The sequence below is a fragment of the Antedon bifida genome, chromosome 3 (genome assembly GCF_963402885.1).
Source record: "Antedon bifida chromosome 3, ecAntBifi1.1, whole genome shotgun sequence".
NCBI classification, from domain to species: domain Eukaryota; kingdom Metazoa; phylum Echinodermata; class Crinoidea; order Comatulida; family Antedonidae; genus Antedon; species Antedon bifida.
This window is the reverse complement of record NC_136228.1, coordinates 13,067,350-13,093,127: the sequence shown is the minus strand read 5'-3', so window position 1 is coordinate 13,093,127 and position 25,778 is coordinate 13,067,350. Positions and strand designations below refer to the sequence as shown.

Here is a 25,778-nt window from a genome sequence, read left to right as displayed (position 1 = left end):
AATAAAAATAAGGTGATCGAATAGTATGTTGTTAACGACATGGATATATAATCTGCCACAGTATGCATAAGTATAAAAATAGATACGCTGGCTTTACGGGCTATATTGTAAACATTATTGTTTTTAAATAAATTGTTCTCTTTTACGTAATTGTTTGCATAATAAAAGACACGACAGACGTATATTCACTATATAATATATTAATTACAGTACATATAAATAGAGGTAAATTATTATATGCCTAATATAACATTATGCCTAATTAATATATAATATTTAAACGTGTTTAGAAATGGCCATTTTGAAAAGACACAATCCTTCTCCGAGACCTGTGAAATACAAAAAAAAAAAATTATTTAATGATTGATAATAAATATTTATTAACCAAGTAAAAAATATCCACATAAATAATCTAGTTCCTAAAAAATATCAATTAAATCTATATAAACGAAAAATGTATATCCCGCTCTAGCATGCATCCCGCTCGATCCATACAAAATAGCGCGACCGATTTCAAACGCGACCGATTTCAAACGCGACCGATATCATCAAAAGTATAGCTCTAGCGGCGCGCCATATAAAATACCGGAAGTTGATTTTATCGCGACCGATTTCAAACGCGACCGATTTCAGACGCGACCGATTTCATCGTAAACCGTTAGGCTAGGCCTAAAGACCGTCCACGAGAGAGGTACGCCAGCTATTTAGATGCATTGCATTGTTTCTCAATTTTTTTATAATTTACTATTTAAGACAAGGAATGACCTGGTTTTATGTTTTTAAATTATATATAAATTATTTTTACAAAACGTAAAAACTTTAAAATAACTATTTTAGCCTAAATTTGTTCTTAGCCTACTGATAGGCATACTGTATGTTTTTTGGCGCTATGTTGCCATTTAATTTTATGAAAAATATGATCTTAGCACTAGAATTTTTTGTAACAGGTTGTGGAAATAACAAATGGGGTCGTGACTGCCTAACTGTGTGTTCTACTAATGGTGGAGATTGCCAAGGATCTCTTTTATGTCCACCTGATCCAGTTGGTTGTTCGTGCATCAATGGTTTTGCAGGAAACGATTGCACTACAGGTTAATAATTGAAAATAATTCATCGATTTTAATTACTATCAAAATAAAAATTAAATATTTTTGATACAGATTTAAATTTATACTCGAAAACAAAACCAGACGTCAATTTCTCATGCCAACGTCTACTTGACAGAGCAACCATGAAGAGCGAATTAGTGTATTCTAATTTGTCTAGTTACTAGATTAGGCTAAGTGTAGTTTTATTATTTTGCTTAATTTTTAATTTTTACTCCACTGACAAAACCTGAACTACTGTTTCATTTATTACAGCGTGTGTGGCTGGATACTATGGAGCAGAATGTCGGCAAAAATGTCACTGTGACGATAGCGTTTGTAATCAAGTAACAGGATGTGCTTCCGGGTCAACATGTTCGTCTGGTTACACAGGCGACAAATGTTTAGGTAATATAGATTTCGATAATTTTTTTTCTTTCTTCTGACCATGAAAGTGAGATACAATATTCTAAGTTCGAGTCTCGGTTGTGGCGGCTTTTTTAAAAACAATTTTACAGGTTTCCCCGTTCATTTAAAATTTAATAATTTGTTTGTAGAATATCATATATGATTTAGAATTTATTTATTATGTCCGTCAAAGTATACACACCTACACTATATAATAGCATTAAACCAGAACCCTTCGTATTTAGAACGAAGATTCACTCAGCCACCCTCCAGCCATGCCCAAATCCAATATTTGCTACAACCGAACGTAAATCTGGTTATCAGCTTGTACTTTACATCAGTAGCAATCATTATCTATGTTGATAAAGAGTACCAGGGATTAGAAAGTATAATTTCACTTAATTATCATAGAATAAAAATATATGCTTGGTATTTAAAGAACCTGTGTCGTGTTCCTCTGGATTCTTTGGTGTGTTGTGTAATTTCCCATGTCACTGCAAAGACTCTGCAGATTGTAATCGAGATGGAAGTTGTACTAATGGATGTCATGAGGCTTGGGCCGGACCAAACTGCAGCATAGGTAACAACACACAATAAGATATATTAAACTATGCGGATTTACCTGATGCATTTTCAGTGGGGTGTGTTTACAAAAACTATTAAACGTCTTACCTCTTCCGTTGTACCACATAGTCCTTTACAGTTTGCCTACAGAGGATCAAGTACAGCATGCAGTTAATTTGATTCTTATTTCGAAAATTCACACAAAGGCAACTATGCAAGAATAACAAAAATGTTTTCAATGTTTTTAATTGCGTATAGTTACACTTGCTTATCGACAAATTGTTCCACATAAACATTTCCCGTATGTTGTTATCAATTATTCTAATTTTCTTGCCATGCAAATATCTAATCAATATATTTTAAAAATCATCAGTCCCTATCTTTATACACCCGACTACCAATTGAGTAAAAACATCTAATTAAATAATTATGCAGATGATACGGTAGATTAAAAAAAAAACATATTTTATGTTTAAACAGTCCGATTTCGGTTTTTTTCATAATTAGCATTACCGTACCGTTCTGAACCACCAACGGTAAAGCAGACAACAACTACTCTAACGTTTGACGTCACTTGGATTCCCGGCGAAGACTATGGAACAGGAACAATTACAAAACGGAAGCTTTCGTATAAATCATCGCAAATTAATTCATTTATATCAATAATTGAATCAGGTAATGATTTATCTATAGTTATTGATAATCTCATCCCAAACACTCAAGTTCAATTCTACTCTCAGTTTTCTAGGATGGTTGGTGGTACTGAGGTAGATGGATCAATAAGTACAATCGGATTAACAAACACCATATGTACAAGTAAGCTCTAATTTTCAACAAATCATTAAATAATTTATACTATACTATAAAATCGATTTACCAATGTAGCGTATGTTCTAATCAGTTGTATTACATATGATATAGAACCTTTGGAAGAACCTGAGATAGGATTAAAAACCGTTGACGAAAATCAGATTATCGTGAAGTTAAAGGTATTTTATTCTTGTTTAATACGTTATTGGTATTCATTATAACACCTTAATAAATTCCTATCATTTGATTAGACAATTATGAGTCACATGGCGTTTATAAACGGTATTATATAACACCTGAATAAATTCCTGTCGTTTGTCGGAACTATTATTTCGGGAGAGCGAAATTGACTAATTTAGACCAAAAAAGCACTTTAAGATCATTTGATTTTTATTAATTAATGAGAACAAATTGATAGAAAAAAAAACACACAAATAACCTATATCAGTTTCAGTAGGTGTCTTATAAAATTCAATCCAAATCCAATAACCTTTAATCATTTATTAAAATATTTGTAGGCCTACCATCGCACAATAAATTTTCATTATGTATATTATGTGCTGTAAATTCAGTGAAACTACTACATTAATAATTACGACGTAAATGATTTATCAAGGGTCAGTAATTTGTTTCAAGTATCCAAATCCAGATCCAAATATCGGTATTTGTCGTTTATAACCTTACCTAGATTTGTTTTGGTATTTTCAGCCTGTATCTAGTGATTATGATAGAATCCAATGTAACTATATTCTTCGATATCAAGTGCAATACTCGGACATTAATGGAAATATACTAGATGTAGTCAACACAACAAACAGTTCTCAATTAGAAGTCGAAATATTAGGATTATCAAGTTGTACTGATTATATCGTAAACGCTCGAGTTGTTAATAACATGGATATTGCTGGAAATTGGGGAGAGGACATATTGATACAAACAGCACCATCAGGTATGCTTAAGTCATTAAATTTCTGAGTATATATATATATAACATCTAGGCCTAGTTTGCCATTTAGTGTCAAGTTTATATATAAAAAATGGGGAAACAAATTATATCGGCCAATTGAAACAATTCATAATATAGTATAATTCATTTATTATAAATCTGTTTAATATTCTATGTTACTGTATAATAATAGAGCCATCGATAAAAAGCAATCCATTCACAAATGGAACACATTTGCTGATGAAATGGAAAGCTTCTACATGTGACATCCCAGATTATAATGTGACCTACCATTATGAACTGTCAGGTGGTGGAATATTTCAGCAAGGAAATACTACAGAAACTCAAGTTTTGTTTGGTGAAGGAATTGAGTCATGTACGGAATATAAATTCACAGTATTGGCATCATTTTTAAACGTTAGTGGGACATCTGACACAAAGAAATTCATTTTTGGATCAAATTGTGACCAAAAGAAGCTAGGTGTGTATCACATAGTTCATTGTTTGGAATTCTTATTGGATTCAGTACCAGTAATGTAAATAAAACAAGAAAATTTGTCCTTTTATATTTTCCAGGTTGCATCATAGGTGTTGTAATTGGCTCACTAATCGCGGCAGTTATCACAGTTGCTATCATCGTGATGATATATAAACGGTATAGTATCACACACTGAAACTGTTACTATGCTTGATATTTCATCCATATCACAAAACTTAAAACTTAACAGAAAAAGATTGAGATTACTCGAGGCGAAAGTAAAGGCTCAATCTAAAAAAATCCGGAAGACACTTGCCTTGAGGGTTTACCTTCGCCTCGACTAATCTCGTTATTTTTCTGTTAAGTTTTAAGTTTTTTGGTATGGATAAAATATTTATTTTTAATTTGTTTTTTTTTTATTAATTGATTGATATATATACATTTTGTCCCTTTTAGATTTAGACGTATAGATTCAAGAAAAGACGCTGCTAAATTTGATGTTCAACAAAATGTATGCACAATAGATACACATTATCAAAGTCTATCTAAGAATTATGAAGAAAGTGAGTATGAAGGAATTAAACCTGCTGTTGAATCCTCATCTGGTGAACATGTTTATGCAAACACCAAGCCTGCACTGGAACATGTTTATGTTAATACAGTTGGTTGAGAAATGAAGAATAAACCTTTAGTTATCCGTAGTACTGAAGAAATAAAAAATGTAGTTGCAGTACATAAGGTACAGAAGAAAATCTATAGCTATAATTAAGCATAGTCTAAAAATAATCAACAAAATGTAAATATAATACAATTTTATTAACAAGACTGGTAGTTGGCAAAGGAAACGACCATTCTCAAGTGCTCCTATCCAAAACGATTTAACCAATAAACTGCATTAAATAAAAATATGTAAAATAGAAAATAAGAGGAGCTGCAGATTTGCGATGACGATCTGAACCAAGCTAGGTCATGTTAATCGACGGTCGATTATCATCTGAACTTACAAGCCACCAAGTGTCGAGATGGAGAGCGAGGAAGGGCGTCCTAACTTGTCCGTACAATAAACTGACATGACCTAGTTTGTTCATGGCAAATCGAAAGATCCATATTAATCATTAGAACAGACACTTTGAAGTAGTCTTTCTACAGTAAGATTGAAACGAAAATACAATTATTATATAGATATAGCAACCATTTCTTTTGAAAGCTGTATATAACTTTAACTAGAAGTATTATATACAGCGTGTTTTAATAACTGTTTACGAACATTTCTATGAATGCAAAATAGGCATAAATACAAAATTAAATTAGTATAAACAAAACGATAAAAAATGCTTATTTCACTGTATGCTATCTCTTATAATCTTCATATATAACAGAAATATGATGTCTTCCTAGTCATATTTAACTGTTTTACATTTCATTGTTTGTAAAATGCTACCGATTAATATTTAAGGTTATTTTTTATTATTTATTATTTAGTGACATTTAATTCAATCATTAAAGAGTCGTGAAGAAATGCTTGCTAAACAGTTATTAATATAGTAGAAAAGCTAACTAATTTTAACTAGTGATTTGATTAATTAGTTAGTACTGAAAATGCTACTGTTTAATTTAACTAATTAATTAAATTAACTTTAATACGGAGACCCAGATCAACTCACTGTCTTACTTCTCGTCTGCGTCCGCGCACATGCACAACACATTTTAAATAATTATAATTATTATTATGGTACAGTATAAACTGTCAAAAAAGGGAAACATTTAAATTAAGTTTACGTTTAAATGATTGTAGATTATTTTTGCAAATGAATGTCAAAACCATAACTGTTCCATTTAAGTGTTAAATATAAGACAATTATTTGTAAAAGATATAGTCACGAGTTGATAAAACCACACAAGGAAACCCTTTGTATAGGCCTACGTATCATCCATCCGGATGATGATACAACGAACTCGTTATAGTTACTTTAGCCGTACTTTATCCTTTGGAAAAGTCTGAATGCACAAACTATAATATAATAACTTACGTCCACATATATACTATTAGATAACCCTGACTTTCTCGCTGTCAATTCTTCTACAACCAAAATATTCACACCCCCAACGCCAATGTTCGGAAATTCGAAACAAAACAATCTATATTTAATAATATTACAGTAATTAAATGTTCAGACGTCTGAAGGACTTTTACGTAATATATTATCTTATTTAGAAGAAAAATTTTTTTTCTTTCACAGTTGCAATCAAACACAGTTTATGTACAGGCCGTTCCAGTTTACTTATAATTCATCTTTCTACATTACCATTACCATTACATGGCCTTAAGAACAAGATTGTCCTTCCCAGGCTTTACATCCACAACAATTATACACCGTTAATCCTCAAAAGGTACTGTACCCCCTTTAACCCAGGTTCAAGTACTAGAACCAAATATCCAATCTTTGAACGTTGTACTATTTGAACAATCCCAGAATGCAAGGATAGGTCGTTGTGCCATGTCGAAAATACCTTTCTGATTCGTTAGCACGTCCAAGTTGGGTTGCAAAATTACAGGTTGTCCGTGTGGTAAAAGAAAGCAATTGGCGATGATTCAGGGATCAGGTCCATCCGCGAACAATGGTTGTGAGTTGACTGTGTATATGTCACAAAAATAGTCTGCAATTCAAGGGCACTAAAATGATGGTAATCGGCTATATATACGACGTCCACTATTTGATCCAATCTCTCAGCTACTGCTGTGCGCATACATATTTTACGGCCACAATCACTAAAACGGTGGATCCCCCGAGAGCAGACAAATCGTCTCCACACAATTAACGAAAGATTCTCATCATAGAGAATCCAATAATTGACTTAGTAATATGACATATGAGGTTGCACTCGGTGTTCCCTTGTTTCAGTTTTATTTCGTAAACATAAGATCGAACTTTGTATCGTTTATTTTTTTTTATTTATTAAACTTTATCACTACACATAACATAACATGTAGGCAGAAAAAAGAAAGGGATGAACATGTGACAAGCATCTCTATATCCACATCCCCCTTAAAATACACTTAAAAGTAACAAATAGAATATATAAATGCACAAGGAAAATATAAAAATAGCTAAAGTAAATTACTTACTTTTAAATACTATACTGAATACAATTTGAGAAATAAAATAGGCCTACGGTATGACGTTAAAGCTTATACTTTTATATATTAATATGATACAAACATGCCTACTGAACTATTTATTCTGGCTTTATTTGCCGCATGTATTCAAATCATAATTCGGCATCGACCTTCAGGAATAAGAATATAATTGTTATCTGCTATAATAACTTCTTCAACAACCAAAACCAATCTTTACGCCCCCAAACGTCAATTTCGGAAATCCGAACATTCACTAATTCAACTGTTAATGTCATTGTTACACATTCTTAAATATTAGGCCTATGGTATATTTGCTAATCGAATATTAAGTTTTGAATGAGAGTACTACTAGGACTAGCCAGCTACTAATTCTGGTACTTAGCTACTAATTCTGGTACCTGTGAGCTTAGTGAAGATGTTGGCTAAACGTTTTTCACACTTGTTCCACCTGATTGCGACTCTATATTTTACGTTTAATTCCGGATTCTCAGGTATGTTTTATACTGACTTGCTTACATTTTTTTGAAATCGGTGTTCCTCATTTTATTCATTAGTTTGTATTGAAATATACTTATATATATTTTGTGTGTGGAAGCAATAACTATCTGAAAATTGCCGTTACAATAGAAAGACCAAATCATAAGGTTACCTCCAATCTGCAAACAGCCACTGCTAAATAATGTGTCACATTATTACATTATAATCTATATTTATTCGACATGTATACCATATTCCCGCAAATGGTCTACAGTACTAGCCATTATTCACCAGATTGAATTAACTTTAACTTCATTAAGAATTACTATTTTTTTTATTCTTCAAAGAGCCATTAGATATAACAGCACTTTCTGGAACACCTCTAGTTGACGCGAATAGTAATGGTTGGTTTCAAGGATTCGCACTTCAAAAAGACAAAGACATCAGAGATTTATCAGTTGGAATATTGTACAAGAATATTAATGGAAACGATAACGTGACTTGGGCTGATACTGGTAATTTTAAAGGCCCGAGCTCGAGGCAACAAACAAAAGATATGCCAGACGGTAAAATATTTTCCGCCGAAAGTATAATTAAATACCGAACACACCAATATTTCACCCTTCTAGGTGTTAATAACTTGCAAACTCAGACTGGTGTCTTTTCATTTGAAGCAAAGAAAAATGGAGTAGTCACACATACAGCAATAATATTGAAATCTGCTTCTGGTGAGTATGCCATGCAATCTTTATGGTGTTCAAAATTATAAATTAATTTTTTTATATAGGTGATTGTTAACTAGAAAAACCCATCAGCCCATTACATTATTACGATTAGTTTCTTTGACGTATTGATTCAATTTTTACAGCCAATATTTCAATAGAGCACAGAACGATAACGGTCAGTATTGGAGAGTCTGCCACTATCAATCTCAGTAAAGGTGGGGATCTTAACGATTTACGTTGGAGACATAATTATGGTGATGAAATACACAATCTGAGGGGTAAAACGTCTGCTGTGATTGAGAACATACGGATGCAAGATGATGGCGTATATGAATGTTATACAGGTGATAATCCTGATGGTAACCATGGTATCATGAGACTTATTGTTAGAAGTAAGTTATAACATTTAAAACTGTTTGATGTGGCCGGTTGATATAATAATAATTCTACTTTAAAAAAAATAAACAGCATTGATTTATAGGGATATTATTGAAAAATGGTACAAAACAAAAGTACATTTTGAAATGAATTACGTTTATTGTATTTTTAAATTATTTTATATGTAATTTTTGAGATTTGAAATGCTAGTACATGATGTAGGCCTATAAAGTTAAAACTTAAACATTAGTCACAGTGTTCTGTTTGTACTAAGCAAAAATATACCAACCAATATAATCGTATAGTGTGTTAATTAGGTGATCATTTAGAATAAAATGATCACCTATTGTTATTGTATAAAATCTTTAATATTATTTATTTCTTTCTGTACAGATTTTGTTTGTCAATTATCTCAAAAAGTTAAGTGTCAAAAATCACAAAAATTTCAAAATATATTTAAAATAATTTAGTTTAGTCGTAGTTAGTTTTTCAGCGTGATCACTCATCCGTGACGTAATTTATACGCCATTTTGTGAAATCACATTATCAATCATATCTTCATAATTCATTATCACATGTAAATAAAATTCACTACACATAAACTTCAGGTCAAAGGTAAAAATATTAGCAAATAAAAACTTGCACGTTTCAAGGTCATGCGCGTGAAATTGCGCGTTAAAAATTTAAAAAACTCAAAATTAAGTTTTGATCAATTTAGAGCATGAATTAGGCCATTTGCGTGTTTTAAAAAATTACTGCGAAAAAAAAAATTGGCGTGCGCGATACTTAAAAAGCGTAAAAAATACGATACGACCAAATTTGAGTCAGTTCCGACTTAAAATAACGCTATACGAGCACGTTAAAAATGACAAAATGCGCAAATTAAATGCACAAAAGTGTCGAAAATTAAAAAAAATAAGGCAATTTTAAAATGAAAATATTTCTTCAGAATGCACGAATTCTGGAAGCCATTGAGTTGTAGATATGAATTCATGTACACATTTCACGTACAAAATGTTGTGACGTCATCAAATGGCCACTTGAATTTAAAATTAAGTTTTTTTTCTTTTTCGTCATATTTTATCACATTCAATAGAACGCATATCTGTTATTTTGTGCCCGATTTTCGCTCAAATTTTAGTATGTGTTGCTCAATTAATTGACTTTCTATTTTTATTTTGATGACGTCATCACGCGTAAAAACTTGAATAACGTAGGTCGTGGAATTTTACCTTCGCCGTAAATTTGAATATCTTACAGCTCTTCAGAATTGAGGGTTACCTTGATGATTATAATTTATTATGAAATCTGATGAAATGTAGATATGAATTCATATAAAAATCAAGCCTATCGGATGTTGTGACGTTAACATATGGCCAGTTGAAGTTAAAAAGTATTTTTTTCATCTTTTTCGTCAAAGTTATACAAATTTCAAAGAGCGCGCACAGCGCTTCTACGTGCCAAATTCTCTTCCAATTGTTATATTTATTTGCTCAATTCATTATCTTTCGAAATTGTCATATTCGAGTTTATTTTGATAATTCCATCATACCAAAAAAATTAGAACATGATGTGTGTCCTGTAATTTCACCTATGCTACACTGTATATAGATATACATTATATACTGTACATATTGTATATGGCATATAATAGGCACAACTCAGCACTATAAGCGTATAATAGGATGACATACATCAACATTTTCTGATCGTATGTTAACGTATACGTGCATGTAAAAAAAAAATTAATTTCAGTAAAATGATAAAAATGATCACCTATAATTCGTCAAAGTGACGAATTAAATTCTAGTTTTAAATTTTGTCTTTATTAGCTTGTCCTTCGCCAAAGTGGAACCCTCCAGACTGTGAAATGAACTGTCCCGTATGTTATAATGGCGGAGTGTGTGACGATAAGACGGGTGTTTGTATTTGCCAAGCATGATTCAACGGCGATTCTTGTGAAAAAGGTAGGCCTAAATATAAACTGCTAAATACGTGGACGTGTAATTAACAAATAAACATAGCATACATCCTATTGAACGTAATTGTATGTATTTTATTTGTGATAGGTTGTGGAAATAACAACTGGGGTCGTAAATGTGACTCTGTATGTAGCAGTGAGGGTGCGAATTGTACTGGAATACTTTTTTGTCCACCTGATCCAGTTGGTTGTACATGCATCAATGGTTTTGGAGGAAACGATTGTAGTACAGGTAATTGTTACTGAAATTTGCCCTTATGTAAATTTATATATAGATTTAAAAAGTTTTTAATTAATACTGTATTAGAATTATTGCTATAATATGATTGGTTATTATTACATGTGCAATCAAGTAAGATAAGAAATAATGATAAAATAAGATGTGAAAACTGTAAACATATTATTATTTGTGATGGAATAATACTGAACTACGTTTTATAGTGTGTACAGTTGGATACTATGGAGCTGATTGTCGCCAAAAATGTCACTGTGACGATAGTGTTTGTGATAAACACACAGGATGTTCATCCGGGTCAAACTGTTTGGATGGGTCCTCCTAAATACCAAGACCTACCAAGACCTACCAAGAACTACCAAGACCTACCAAGAACTACCAAGACCTGTCAATTTAAAGTGTTAATTTAACAAAATATGATATATATAGACTTCTAATAGCATTTCCAACAATAAAACCTTAATTTTAGCGCGATATAGACACCAAAAATGTTAAATAATCGACAAGCTTCGCGTTCGCGAAACAAACTGAGTTGATGCATACATTGCGTCACAAATGTCCGTATTGCGTCAACTAGTATGACCTACCAAGAACTACCAAGACCTGTCAATTTAAAGTGTTATTTTAACGAAATACGATATATATAGACTTCTAATAGCATTTCCAACAATTAAACCTCAATTTCAGCGCGATATAGACACCAAAAATGTTACGAAAATGTTAAATAATCGACAAGCTTCGTGAAATGAACTGAGTTGTTGATGCATACATTGCGTCACAAATGTCCGTATTGCGTCAACTAGTATGGCTCACTGACACTCGACGCAGTTCTCCTGTCATAGGCCTACTGGGTCATAGGCCTACATTTAACATTTTTGGTGTCTATATCGCGCTACAATTGAGGTTTTATTGTTTGAAAAGCTATTAGAAGTCTATATATATTATATTTCGTTAAAATAACACTTTAAATTGACAGGTCTTGGTAGTTCTTGGTAGGTCATACTAGTTGACGCAATACGGACATTTGTGACGCAATGTATGCATTAACTCAGTTCGTTTCGCGAACGCGAAGCTTGTCGATTATTTAACATTTTTGGTGTCTATATAGCGCTAAAATTTAGGTTTTATTGTTGGAAATGCTATTAGAAGTCTATATATATCATATTTCGTTAAATTAACACTTTAAATTGACAGGTCTTGGTAGGTCTTGGTAGTTCTTGGTAGGTCTTGGTAGGTCTTGGTAGGTCTTGGTATTTAGGAGGACCCGTTTGGATGGATACACTGGTGATACTTGTCAAAGTACTGTATACTCTAAAAGTATACACTTTTGTGATACTACTGTACCACAATTAACCACAATTGTTACTTAGCAAAGTATAAATTTGCTAAGTATAGTACTTGCTTTGTTTCTTTTGTTTGTTTGTTTTTGATTGTTTGTTTGCACGGTTCCCCCCAAAATCTTCTTCCTGAACTGTTAGGCGTTAATAGGTATATACTTCCAGACATGTCTGTTGTTTGTCAGAACAATTGATGTATTGGTGACAAATTCTGATTAAAATCTCGAGGTATTTGTATATATATATATATATATTCAATATATATATATTCAATATATGGGCCAAAATAATAAACAGCACGCCCTCTGTTGCTATCTCTATATTGCCAAGTATTTCGCTCAATTTCTGATTTATTTAGGTTGTTTGGTTTATCTTCACTTTGCAAACTAAAGTTAACTTACTATATAAATATTATTCAATATTCAAAACCATGGCTCTATAATAGTTTTTTTTTACTTTAAATCCAAAAAATATCGTTTTATAGTCATATCTTTTAAAGAAAATCTATTTAAAAAAACGTATTTACGGACCAAAGATTGAGATTTGTTTTTAAAATTATATGTACCTGTTTTGTTTATAATAGTACCTCCGTTCTGTCCATCCGGATTCTTCGGTGTTTTCTGTAACTATCCATGTCACTGCAAACATTCTGTAAATTGCAATCGAGATGGAATTTGCCCTAATGGATTCATGAGGCTTGGACTGGAAATGAATGCAGCATAGGTAACGATAATAAACAAATATAAAAAGTGTATTTTTCAGTTTGTATAGATAGGCATAATACAACATAATACTGCAGTAGCTTGATGCAAACATGGTATTGGTAGGCCTACTACTGTATAACTAGCATTGACATCAACTATTGTAGTCGAGCACTTGATGCTTTACCGTAATCAAATGTGACTCCAGTGGTAATTCTATTAAATTATAAAAAATACAATCTGTTAATATGTGACATATTCAAGATCCTCCATGATGACACATGATCAGCATTTTTTGCTATACCCTATTCAAATGAGTTACTTAGTTAGTTAAAACTTACAGTTTTTACAAAACATTTTGTATTTATAACAATTAGCATTGCCATATCGTTCTGAACCGCCAAGTGTTGTAAACCAGACAGCAACAAATATAACCTTTGACGTCACTTGGATTCCTGGTGAAGACTATGGAACAGGAACAATTACAAGACGGAAGCTTTCGTATAAATCATCGCAGATGGATTCATTTACATCTATAGTTAAACCAGAAAACGATGTATTTATTGTTATTGATAATCTCATCCCAAATACTCAAGTTCAATTCTACTCTCAATTTTCGAGGATGGTTGGTGGTATTGAGATAGATGGACCAAGAAGTACACTTGGATTAACAAACACAATCTGTTTAGGTAAGAATATTACAGAAAAGTCATTAAAAGGATGCAAAGTCTATTAGTTATGTTACTGCTAATCAGCAATTTAACCCAAAGCATTGTTTTAGGTCTATAATAAAAGCCCGTAAATCAACTTACCTACTGTTTGCAATTTATGTTTTTGTATTATGAAATAGAACCTTTAGAAGAACCTGAGATAGAATTAGAAACTGTTGAAGATAATCAGATGATCGTGTGTGTAAAGGTACATTGTTTAACATAGATTTATTCTTGTTTGTTAGAATGTTTCATACATTATACATTATGTTATTGGTATTTATATATGTTCAGTGAAAGTATTACATAGTTTTCACGATGTAAATGTTTTCTCAAAGGTTCCGCAAATGTTCTGTCGCCTAAAAGTATACATTATGTTGCTGTTTTAGGTTGTAATGACGTAAATAGTTTCTAAAATGTTCCGCAGATAGTTCATTGCCTATAGTTCAGTAGTAGCTAGGTGTCGAAGTATTCTCTATTTTTCTAATTTTAAATATTAAATCGAAAATTGTTAACGGTTACCAGTATCATATCCAAACAACGGTATTTGTCATTTACTGTATTTTGGTTATATTTTACCTTACCTAACCTCTTCAGACCTCGTGGGTTATAAGGCTGCAATGGCAATTTTCTAGTTGGTTATAGTTTTGATTCGTTACATGTCCTACATCTAAGTGTTTCTCCCCCCTTTTCCATTGTTCTCCGCCATGTTGTTTTGGGCCGCCCGACTCTCCCCCAGCCCCAGGTTTCCATGTCATAGCTGTCATACACATTTACCTTACCTGAATTTTTGTTGTTGTATTTTCAGCCTGTATCTAGTAATTATGATAGCATCCAATGTAACTATATTCTTCGATATCAAGTGCAATACTCGGACATTGATGGAAATACACAAGATGTTGTCAACACAACAAACAGTTCTCAATTAGAAGTTGAACTATCAGGATTATCAAGTTGTACTGAATATGTCGTAAACGCTCGAGTTATTAATAATATGGATATTGCCGGTAATTGGGGACAAAATACAAAGATACAAACAGCTCCGTCAGGTTGGTTGACCATTCACTAAAATATATAATAGTTCTAATCAGGGAAGAGTGAAATGTTTACTCTTCCCTATTCTAGACATATTACCATCCTTGTAAGTAACGATTAGACTTATAATAATTTATTTTATATTCTATATTGTAATGCTAGAGCCAGCGATTGAAAGTGGGTCATTCACAAATGGAACACATGTTGTGATAAAGTGGAAATCTCCTACGTGTGGAATCACCGACTATCAGCTGATCTACTATTATGAATTGTCAGGTGGACTATTTCAGCAAGGAAGTACAACAGAAACTGAATTTGTATTATTTGGTGAAGAAATTGAGCCAAGTATAGAATATACATTCACAGTATTTGCATCATATGTAAACGTTAATGGTACATCTGACACAAAGAAATTTAGGTTTGGAACCAAAAGTGATCCAAGCCAGAAGGAGCAATTAGGTATGTATTGAGATTGCTTGAGATAAAGTATTGGTATTGTTAATGGAAACAGTGGAAGAGATTTAGACCTAGAATTCTACATGGAAAAATAATTATTAAAAATGACAACTATAACAATGTGACATGTTTCATGTTTTTCAGATTACGTAATACTAATAGGAGTTGTAATTGGATCATCAATACTTTGGACAGTTCTCACAGTTGCTATCACCTTGATGATATCGAAACGGTAAAGTATCACTGCTAGACTGTTACTGTGGTTGAAAATTAAACGACATTAGATAATGACTATGACTTATGAATGTTACGATCAAATTATTTCTGAAAAAAAAGAGATCCGTTGATGAAATAAATATACATACACTTTGTTTATTTTAGATGTAGACGTATAGATTCAGAAAAAGACGCGGGTGAATCCTCTGCTGTTCAAAAAAATGTATGCACAATAGATACTGATTATCACAGTTTGTCGGAAAAATATGAACAAAGTGTATATGAAGATATTGAGCTTACTGTTACTACGTGTCCGCCTGAATTCATTTACGCAAACTCCGAGTCTGATTCTGTACAGGATCATGTTTATAGTAATAATTGAAAAATGAAAAATACTACTACTAAGTTCCTCTTAGTGGAGAAGAAATACTGAAGAGAAAACAATCAAATCGATGCTGTCGCTAAATATACTAGATAAAAATCAACTGATGTAAATAATATAAATACAATTTTTTTTAGATAATATGGTAGCATGGTAGTTTGAAAAACAACCCCGCTAATTCTCACGTTCTCTTCTATAAAAAAAAATATTTAACCAATATGCCAACAAAAAATCAACAATTGTATATTATAGAATTGCAATTTTTAAGTTAACATAATATATAAATAATAATCATTAGAGCAGACACGTGTAAAATAGCATACAGTAAGATTCAAGTGGAGCGGAATCAAAATAACATGATAGAATGATCTAGATACAACAATTAAAAGACTTTAACGTCTCTTCTCAATATAAGAAAACTGCTGGAACTAAAAGTAGTAGGCTAGGCTAAAGAAAAACATTTTTAAAATTAAGAAAACTTAAAATATAGATTCCGACTCTTCCGCGACTAGAATTTAATAAAATGTCACTAATTAAAGGTGTATTGTGCGCCCCGATTGAAATAAAAGATGACTAAAATAAAATATTTAATAGGCCATTGTTAATTTAATAGTTTTCCGCTTTTGCTAAAAAAATAATAATAATAATGATTTCACTTATAAAAAAATTAAATAAACAGTTAAATTAACAAAAAATGCATTGACTTCCAGATCATTGACTATTTTTTTCAAATCCGCAAATAATTATATTTGTTTAATCAAATTTTCTGTCCAATAGATAAATAATAACTATAGGCCTATTATTATGCAGTAATAAAATGGCTCAACTCAACTCAAAAACTTTTGAAACATTATTTTTTCAGGGGTGTAGTATTATAATAAACTTTTAATTGTCTGGAATGATAAAGAATGTTGCTATTTCATACGCTGATTGAATCCTCTTTTAATTGCATTTAAATTTAGGTCTATGCCTATTAAAAACAATTTTAAACATATATATCTGTTTTTTTGTATCCATTTTCATTTGATGTAGGCCTATATTATCACATACTTTCATGTTGTTTTTTTTTCTGCGGACTATGTCTAGGAGGAGAGGAAGGAAGGGAGAGAAAAGAACATACTGACCGCCATCGTGTTTGTCTCCAAATAACCGTCACGCTCGCTTAATTACCTCCGCCAAGGAGGTTATGTTTTCACTCCTGTATGTTTGTGTGTGTGTGTGTGTGTCTGTCTGTAAACAGCCTGGAGGGGAAAAGGTCATAGGTCAAGGTCACAACTAACAAAAAACTATTTTACTGCCTAGAGACCACAGTTTTTATCCGATTCTCACCAAACTTAGCCACAATGATCAATGACACATCATATAATTGTGGTTAAATTTTGAAGGGTCAGGGTCAAAGATCAAGGTCCACAAAAAACAAACAAAAAAGAAATAAAAAAATAATAAAAAAAAAAAAACCTCAGTGGGACTTGAACCAGCGATCTCAACTGTGAGAGGCTGGATACATAACCATTACACCACACTGTCATCCACAACTTTGTAGTGTGCAGTTAACATATTTACACTTAGAACTAATTTAAAAAAATGTAAAAAAAAATATTCAGGGGGCATTTTTTGTAGGGGAATTTTACAGTAGGCGGAGGTTTGTACTCTCGGAGTACCCTCTAGTTTATACTGTCCCATTCATTTACCGGCCCGATTTACCGTCCTCTATCGGCAGGTATTACAGTATTATACATCGACATATATCAGTTGTTATTTATACAGATGGAATCTACCTTTCTTTCGAAACCGATCGTTAGCGCTTTTTGACTAAAATATGAAAATCGGCATTTGTGTATGTTTTGTATGATAATTGAACGTCCTTAAACAGATATTTTTTTTTTGTACCACGAATAATTCTGTATAACAAAATATACATTACCAATGAAACATTATGAGGAAATTAGTGATTATCAATAAAAATTAACATAACTTCAACCTTATAAAGATAATTAATTTTAGCATATTTACTTATTTTGCATAAAAGTTCAGACGAATGAAAATGAGAAAATGTAATAAATATGTGTAATCCAATACGTTTTGACAGTATTATTAGATCAGCTGCACAAATATAATATTTATAATAATTATCAATGGATTTAGAAATATTAGTGAACATAAACCCATACCACCCAAGTATAACATGTTTACGTTGTATAATTATTGTTAATATTAAATAAGTCCTTAAGTAAATAGCTAAGCTTGATAGTCTATTGTTATTACAAAAATGTATTGAGGCATATCGTCACAATTGTCAAAAATACAAAACGAATCTCTTTATAAACACCAATGTTCGATCCACGCCACTTATTTTAAAATTGTTATTTATTTCCTTATACGTTTTCTTTTGACGGAAAACCACTTCCTCACCCCAAGACCTATATATATATATGTATGAATAATAGTATTTTACGTAGTGATAAAAGGTTATGGTATTCAAAAACATGTACAGTATATAAAAAATTGTCATGTAAAGTTGGAAATCATTTTGATGAATAAAGAAGCAAAACAGTAGGACTATATATTATTGTAATCATCATCTACCCCATCCCTTCTCTTTAGGCCCTTCATTTTCTTCATAGGATCATACATATTCTCACCTTGTCCATTTAGCATACCATCTTCAATTCTTCCCATTTTTCACATATATTTCTTTTTCATTTGCTATGCTGTATACATATCTATTGAACTTTTAGGACGGGTTTAGCGTACGGGGAAATAATACGATTTCTAGATAAAGGAGCCATTGGTTAATAACGACACATTAATAAACAAGGAAATACAGTACTTTGTACTATTATTGAGCGAGTATCGTATAGGTATGTTGTTAAGATTGAGTAATCTAATAATTTCTGTTATTTTTATTGCTTTACATTGTTAAATATAATACAGCTCACTAACCGAATATTGAGTTTAGACACGTAAATTAGCGTACCACTTAAACTTATTAGCCACCTACAAATTGGACTTTAGTGGAGATGCTGACCGAACGTTTACCGATCTTGTTCCGGCTGGTTATAGCTCTATCTTTGACGTTCCATTTTGGATTCGCAGGTAGTGTTTTATAATTATACAGGCATATTATTATAATTGTATATATCTTGTTTACTATTTAGTCATGGTTCTAATATGTATTCATTAAAATAATCTTTGTATTACAAATGCTATTCTTGTTGAAGTGTTTGTGTACGGAAGCAATAATTTCGTGGGACGGTTCGCACTATGCTCTGTCTTATAAATACTGAAACGTTAAAGCTGTTATTAATTTTATAACACACCCTAATTGAAATACGCTCTATACAAGACAGGGTGGGTATCACATTGTCAATGCGATAAATAAACTATCAACTGCAAATAGCCCTATACCGAATTTTGTCGTAACATCGGTTAAGTAGAACTGTGATAAAATAATACGTTATCACTTAAATTAATGTATGTATTGCATTCCGTCCTACTCTATTATTTTGGCGACACTTTTCGAGGCAAAATGGTCTACTTTTAGATCTACATAATTACTAATGTAACTGCAGTAAATTGACTGTCGTATATGTACTGTGCATTCTGCATCTGCATCGTGAGGATTATACAATCTTTTTTTGTTCAAGATCCATTAGATATAACAATATTTTCTGGAACACCACTGGTTAACCAGTATAGTTATTTTCGAGGATTCACGCTTCAAGATGACAAAGACATTAGAGATTTATTACTTGGAATATTGTACAAGAATATCGACGGGAAAGATAACGTGACTTGGGCTGATACTGGTAATTTTAATGGTCCCAGCACTAGAGAGCAAACCAAAGATATGCCAGACGGTAAAATATTTCCCTATGGTAGCATAATTAGATGCAGAATACACCCATATTGGACATTTCTAGGTGTTAATGGATTACAGGATGCAGATAGTGTTGGTGTCTTTTCATTTGAAGCAAAGAAAAATGAAATAGTCACGAACTCAGCAATTGTACTGACATCCTCTTCTGGTGAGTAATGGCATGATGTATTATTCTCATGTTATCTTTTTGGAGATCAAAATTGTATGATAGTTTTTAAGTACAGAATAACACCCCTGCATATAATATTAGTACTACTATTAGTTTACACTTGTATAATTTACAGCAATATTGAAATGGAGTATAGAACCATAACAGTCGGTATTGGAGAGTCTGTCACTATCAATCTTAGTAAAGATAGTGGTATTAGCACATTACGTTGGAGACATAATTACGGTGAGGAAATACACAATCTGAGGGGTAATACGTCTGCTGTGATTGAAAACATACGAAAAAATGATGGCGTATATGAATGTTATACAGGTGATAGTCCTGATGGTAATCATGGTATCATGAGACTTATTGTTAGAGGTAAGTGTTAAAAATGAATAATACAAAATATTCTGTAAAAAGTGTTACACGTCAAACCACCACAAATATTATAATTACTATACAATATTGTTTAAAGGTTTTCATGGCGAATACTGTAACTTGTTTGTTTCAAAAAGTTTATATTTAGAATTAATTTCATCTGGATCCAAATAATGAATTCCTCTTCTGTTGATAAAAATAGACCTGAGAGAAAATAAATAAGTACAGATAATAAAGTTGTTATTTTTGTTCTGATATGGAAAAACATTTAATTATTTATAGTTATTAGTTATTAGTTATTTCTGTAATTTAAACCATTACCCAAATTTCCTGAATATAAAGTTACTTTCTGTTCTATAATTTATAAACTTGTCGAGTAATACAACTGAATGAATTTTATATTTTAATAAAAATCTATTAGCTTGTCCTTCGCCAAAATGGAATCCTCCAGACTGTAAAATGAACTGTCCCGTATGTTATAATGGCGGTGTTTGTGACGATGAGACGGGCGTCTGTATTTGCCCAGCAGGATTCAACGGCGATTTTTGTGAAAACGGTAGGCCTAATTATAAACTGATAAAATACGCTGAGGTGCAAACAAATGAACATTACATGGATTCTACTGAACGTTTTTATTTGCGAAAGGTTGCGGAAATAACAACTGGGGTCGTGACTGCAACGTTGTGTGTTCTTCTGGTGGAAATTGCCAAGGAGCTCTTTTATGTCCACCTGATCCAGTTGGTTGTGCATGTATAAATGGTTTTGGAGGAAAGGATTGTAATACAGGTTATTGTTATAGTAATACATTAGTAGTAGTAGAATTAGTAGTATTATATGTGGTAAAAAGTAACGTTAATATTTATATTATTGTTGTAATGTAGTAAATTAAGTATGGTAAGATCAGAAATAATACCAAAACAAGATCTCTTTTATAGAATGTGAGACTGGATATTATGGAGCTGATTGTCGCCAAGAATGCCACTGTGACAATTGTAATCAGCACACGGGATGTTCTGGGTTAACCTGTTGGTCTGGATATACTGGTGATACATGTCAAGGTACTGTATATGCAAATAGTAGTTTAATATTGTTGTCGTATTATCTTCATCTTTTTTTAAATAACAGTAACTGTACCATGTGATATGTTTCTGCTCTGTTTAGAGGCCATCTTAGACTGCCCGTCGGGATTATTTGGTGTTTGGTGTAACTACCCATGTCACTGCAAAGACTCTGCAGATTGTAATGGAGATGGAAGTTGTACTAATGGATGTGACGATGCTTGGGCTGGAACTGATTGCAGCATATGTAACGATTAACACACATAATGTTCTATTTAAGACAACACCGGATTTTTAAATAATTCAACGGATAGGCTATCATTAAATTTAATTAATTTCCAGTTTATTACAGAGTGGTTTAATATAAAATATATTGTTGGTATGGGTTGGCATAGACCTACAATGAATAGTTTATTATACAGATATTGCCTGCTTAGAGGTGAAATATAAGATTTGACATCCCCGAGGGAATGATATTATGTTCGAGGGAATATATATATCCCGAAGCGGCAGCTGAGGGATATATATAATTCCCCGAGAACATAATATCATCCCGAGGGGATGTTAAATCTTATATTTTACCGATATAAAAGGCGATATCTGTTATATTACATAGCCAAGAACAAGTCTGCTGGGTCGGGTGAAGCTAGGCTAGGCTAGGCATATATCTAAGCCTCCTTGTTGTATTGTATGTAAACAAGCTGCCTAGGCCTAGGCCTAGACACCTTACCTTGCGAAGAATAATATACAGATAATTACTAATTAATGATTCCTTGGCAATAAAATATTCACTAGCCTAGGTCGTTTAAATAATAACAGAAGAATTTCCATCAATAAGCCTACATTAATAATAATAATATTATCATAGGCCGAATAAATAACAATTCGTCTTCTTTCTTCGAGCCGAATCACCGGATGTTCAGTTGCGAGATCGTGCGTCGCGCGCGTACCGGTTACTACTGTGAGTATTAACCAATCACAAATGGTCTTTCATCACATCTAGGGAGGACTAATAACAAATGAGGGCGCTATGTATGCATAGTTTAAATAGTTTAGTTGATTAATTTCTTCAAGCAAGTTCCGTGGCGCAGCGCGTGAAGCGTTGTCTTGTAATGGAGTGACAATTCCACCGCATTCCATCGCAGGTTCAAGATCCAGTAGATGACTTTTGTTTAACGCGAGTGTTGCCACACGAAAATTACACAGTCAATATCATCGAACTCGAGAATTTATATGATTAATGACAGGGACACGATAATTACGCGAAAATTACTCAGTCAATATCATCGTTCTCGAGGATATACACGATTTACGATCCTCGCAGTGGTAGTCATGTGACGCAGTTTCAACCAATCACGTTCACGTATTTACATAGGCTATGTAATATAGTTATATTACATAGCCTATGTAAATACGTGAACGTGATTGGTTGAAACTGCGTCACATGACTACCGCTTCGAGGATCGTAAATCGTATATATCCTCGAGAACGATGATATTGACCGATTAATTTTCGCGTCCCCTGTTATTAAACATATACATTCTCGAGTTCGATGATATTGACTGTGTAATTTTCGTGTGGCAACACTCGCGTTCGCCGATAAATAAACAAAAGTCATCTACTGGATTTGAACTCAGGTGGCTCCATCGCAAGACAACGCTTCCATCGCTGCGCCACGCAGCTTGCTTGAAGAAATTATTCATCTAAACTATTTAAACTATGCATACATAGCGCCCTCATTTGTTATTAGTCCTCCCTAAATGTGATGAAACACCGTTTGTGATTGGTCAGTAGTAACCTAGTAACTAGTACGCGCTGAACATCCGGTGATTCTCGGCTCGCTCCTCGACGAAGAGAAGACGATGAATTGTTTATTCGGCCTACCTGATTATAATATTATTATTAATAGGCTTATTGATGGAAATTCTTCTGTTAATTTAAACGACCTAGGCCTAAGTGAATATTTTATTGCCAAGGAATCATTAATTAGTAATTATCTGTATATTATTCTTCGCAAGGTAAGGTGTCTAGGCAGGAGGCTTGTTTACATACAATACAAATACTCTAGGCCTACTATAGAATAGGTAGGAGGCCTAGCCTAGCTTCACCCAACCCAGCAGACTTGTTCTAATCTTGGCTATATAATATAACAGATATCGCCTTTGATATCGGTAAAATATAAGATTTAACATCCCCTCGGGATGATATTATGTTCTCGGGGAATTATATATCCCTCAGCTGCCGCTTCGGGATATATATAGGGCCTATTCCCTCGAACATAATATCATTCCCTCGGGGATGTCAAATCTTATATTTCACCTCTAAGCAGGCAATATCTGTATAATAACATAGTCGACCTTTATAATTCAGTTCATTCAGTGATGTAGGGTCTACAGTAATACTTAATGTGAGAATTATAGACATATATCATCAAATGCCTGCCAGTAATGTGACACAAGATAGTTCGTAAGATCCTGATATCAAACCCTCCTTGGTATAAGATGACACAGAATCAAACCTATGCTACTTTATTCAAGTGAATTACATTTATTTTTGTTATTAATCATAGCATTACCAAGTCCGGGCCTCCAAGTGTTGTAAACCAGGCAGTAAGAAATATAACATTTGATGTCACTTGGATTATCGGTGAAGACTATGGAACAGGCACAATTACAAAACGGAAACTTTCGTATAAATCATCACAGATGGATTCATTTATATCAATAACTGAACGACATAATGATTTATTTCTTGTTATTCATAATCTCATCCCAAATACACAATACCAATTTTACTCTCAATTTTCGAGGATGGTTGGTGGTATTGAGGTAGATGGACCAAGAAGTGAACTTGGATCAACCAACACAATTTGTTCAGGTAAGCTCTAATATTCAGCAAAATCATTACAAATTTCCACCAGTTATATTACAGTAATCAGTAAAATAACAAAGCATCTGCATACTAAAGATGTAATAATAGCAATTCATAAACTGTCATAAATAAATACTATGAAAATGAACCTACCAATGAACAACATACCCGAGAGTACTGTGTAAAACAAGTATGTTATTATTTTTCCGTTCTAATCAAATTGTATTACATATGATAATATAGAACCTTTGGAAGAACCTGAGGTACAATTAAAAACAGTTGGAGATAATCAGATGATCGTGAGTTTAAAGGTATTTCAACAGTGTTTACTACATATGTCTTCTTGTTATAATGTTTCAAATACATCACGTTATTGGTATATGTACGTTCAGTGAAAGAAGTATTTATAGTTTTCACGTCCTTAATGTTCTTGAAAGGGTCCGCAAATACTCCACCACCTAAAAGTAGCCTATACATTACGTTTCTGTATCTGTATGTTCAGTAAAAGTATTACACAGTTTTAACGACGTACAACGTTTCTAGTTTAGTAACTCATTAGAAGTATTCCCCAATTTTTTGTTCTCATGAAATAACAACGAAAATTGTTTCTGTATCAGTTCAAAATAACGGGTCGTTTACTGTATTGTTTTTTTATTTAGCTTGCCTGCCTGGTATTTCCAGTCTGTATCTAGTTAATTCAACTACTATAGTTAATCCTCGCGGTAATCAACTTACACTTACAGTCACTCTTTCACTTACTTCACATAACTGCAATAATGTTAATATTAAATTAATTATAACATTTCTTTAAAGGTCCATTAGATATAACAACATTTTCTGGGACACCACTGGTTCGAAATAATGTTAATAGTTATTTTCGAGGATTTACAATTGACGGCGACAAAGACATTAGAGACTTATCAGTTGGAATATTATACAAAAATATTGATGGGAAAGACAACGTGACTTGGAATGATACTGGGCCGTTTACGGGTGCCAGTACTGGTACTGAACTATCTAAAAGTATGCCGGATAATAAAATATTTCCAACAAGTTACTCAATTAGATACCGAGTACACAATGCTCACACGTATCTAGGCATTACTATACCAATACAGGCTGAACGAGTTGGTGTGTTTTCATTTGAAGCTAAGAAAAATGGAGTAGTCACAAATTCAGCAATTGTCTTGACATCCGCTTCTGGTAAGGAAACTTCAATATCAGGAAATGGCAATCCAACGTTAGGAATATGTGTGATGAATCAGAAGACGCCACTGCTGCAACAGCTTTGGGAACAAAGTGGGACCTTGTGAACGACACTCTAAAGGTCAAAGAGGTAAAACTAATTCAAGGTCTAATCCCAACTAAACGTAGCAT

At 32.7% G+C, this 25,778-nt stretch overlaps 3 protein-coding genes and 2 long non-coding RNA genes across 6 annotated transcripts in view; 4 read left to right on the top strand and 1 right to left on the bottom strand.

Annotated features, from left to right (window-relative positions):
• The window catches only part of LOC144838594 (uncharacterized), a 61,621-nt gene extending 55,543 nt beyond the window's left edge, over positions 1-6,078 (top strand). Inside the window, exons 6-13 of the mRNA XM_078694019.1 lie at positions 1,362-1,493; positions 1,933-2,073; positions 2,565-2,873; positions 2,979-3,046; positions 3,576-3,816; positions 4,007-4,294; positions 4,390-4,468; positions 4,748-6,078. Of these exons, the coding sequence (XP_078550145.1) occupies positions 1,362-1,493; positions 1,933-2,073; positions 2,565-2,873; positions 2,979-3,046; positions 3,576-3,816; positions 4,007-4,294; positions 4,390-4,468; positions 4,748-4,961 (1,472 nt within the window). The 3' untranslated portion in view covers positions 4,962-6,078. The remainder of the gene's footprint in view (positions 1-1,361; positions 1,494-1,932; positions 2,074-2,564; positions 2,874-2,978; positions 3,047-3,575; positions 3,817-4,006; positions 4,295-4,389; positions 4,469-4,747) is intronic.
• LOC144838616 (uncharacterized) overlaps positions 1-25,778 on the bottom strand; it is a 311,214-nt gene that overhangs the window by 15,696 nt on the left and 269,740 nt on the right. The window lies entirely within an intron of this gene.
• On the top strand, positions 8,953-21,805 carry LOC144838611 (angiopoietin-1 receptor-like). Of its 2 annotated transcripts, XM_078694042.1 has the most exons (6): positions 20,009-20,091; positions 20,228-20,472; positions 20,894-21,028; positions 21,118-21,258; positions 21,408-21,530; positions 21,634-21,805. In XM_078694042.1, exons 2-6 carry the CDS (start codon positions 20,238-20,240, stop codon positions 21,786-21,788), a joined length of 789 nt encoding a protein of 262 aa, XP_078550168.1. In that variant the 5' UTR covers positions 20,009-20,091; positions 20,228-20,237; the 3' UTR covers positions 21,789-21,805. The 2 variants fall into 2 exon arrangements, with proteins under 2 accessions (XP_078550169.1, XP_078550168.1); XM_078694043.1 differs by lacking the exons at positions 20,009-20,091; positions 20,228-20,472 and adding an exon at positions 8,953-9,024.
• Positions 13,233-14,200, top strand: LOC144837055 (uncharacterized). The gene is made up of 3 exons (XR_013611431.1): positions 13,233-13,286; positions 13,642-13,953; positions 14,115-14,200. It is a non-coding gene; the product is annotated as an uncharacterized LOC144837055 (long non-coding RNA).
• On the top strand, positions 14,780-15,479 carry LOC144837054 (uncharacterized). Its single transcript, XM_078692039.1, has 2 exons — positions 14,780-15,023; positions 15,172-15,479. The coding sequence occupies exons 1-2, from the start codon at positions 14,969-14,971 to the stop codon at positions 15,477-15,479; spliced, it is 363 nt and encodes a 120-aa protein (XP_078548165.1). The 5' UTR covers positions 14,780-14,968.

Bases quoted from the DNA above. Each gene is read 5' to 3' on its own strand.
- LOC144838611 (XM_078694042.1), top strand. From the start codon at position 20,238: ATGGAGTATAGAACCATAACAGTCGGTATTGGAGAGTCTGTCACTATC. The intron at 21,029-21,117 runs GTAGGCCTAATT...TATTTGCGAAAG, and splicing joins CGGCGATTTTTGTGAAAACG to GTTGCGGAAATAACAACTGG. The intron at 21,531-21,633 runs GTACTGTATATG...TGCTCTGTTTAG, and splicing joins TACTGGTGATACATGTCAAG to AGGCCATCTTAGACTGCCCG.
- LOC144837054 (XM_078692039.1), top strand. From the start codon at position 14,969: ATGGATATTGCCGGTAATTGGGGACAAAATACAAAGATACAAACAGCT. The intron at 15,024-15,171 runs GTTGGTTGACCA...TTGTAATGCTAG, and splicing joins GATACAAACAGCTCCGTCAG to AGCCAGCGATTGAAAGTGGG.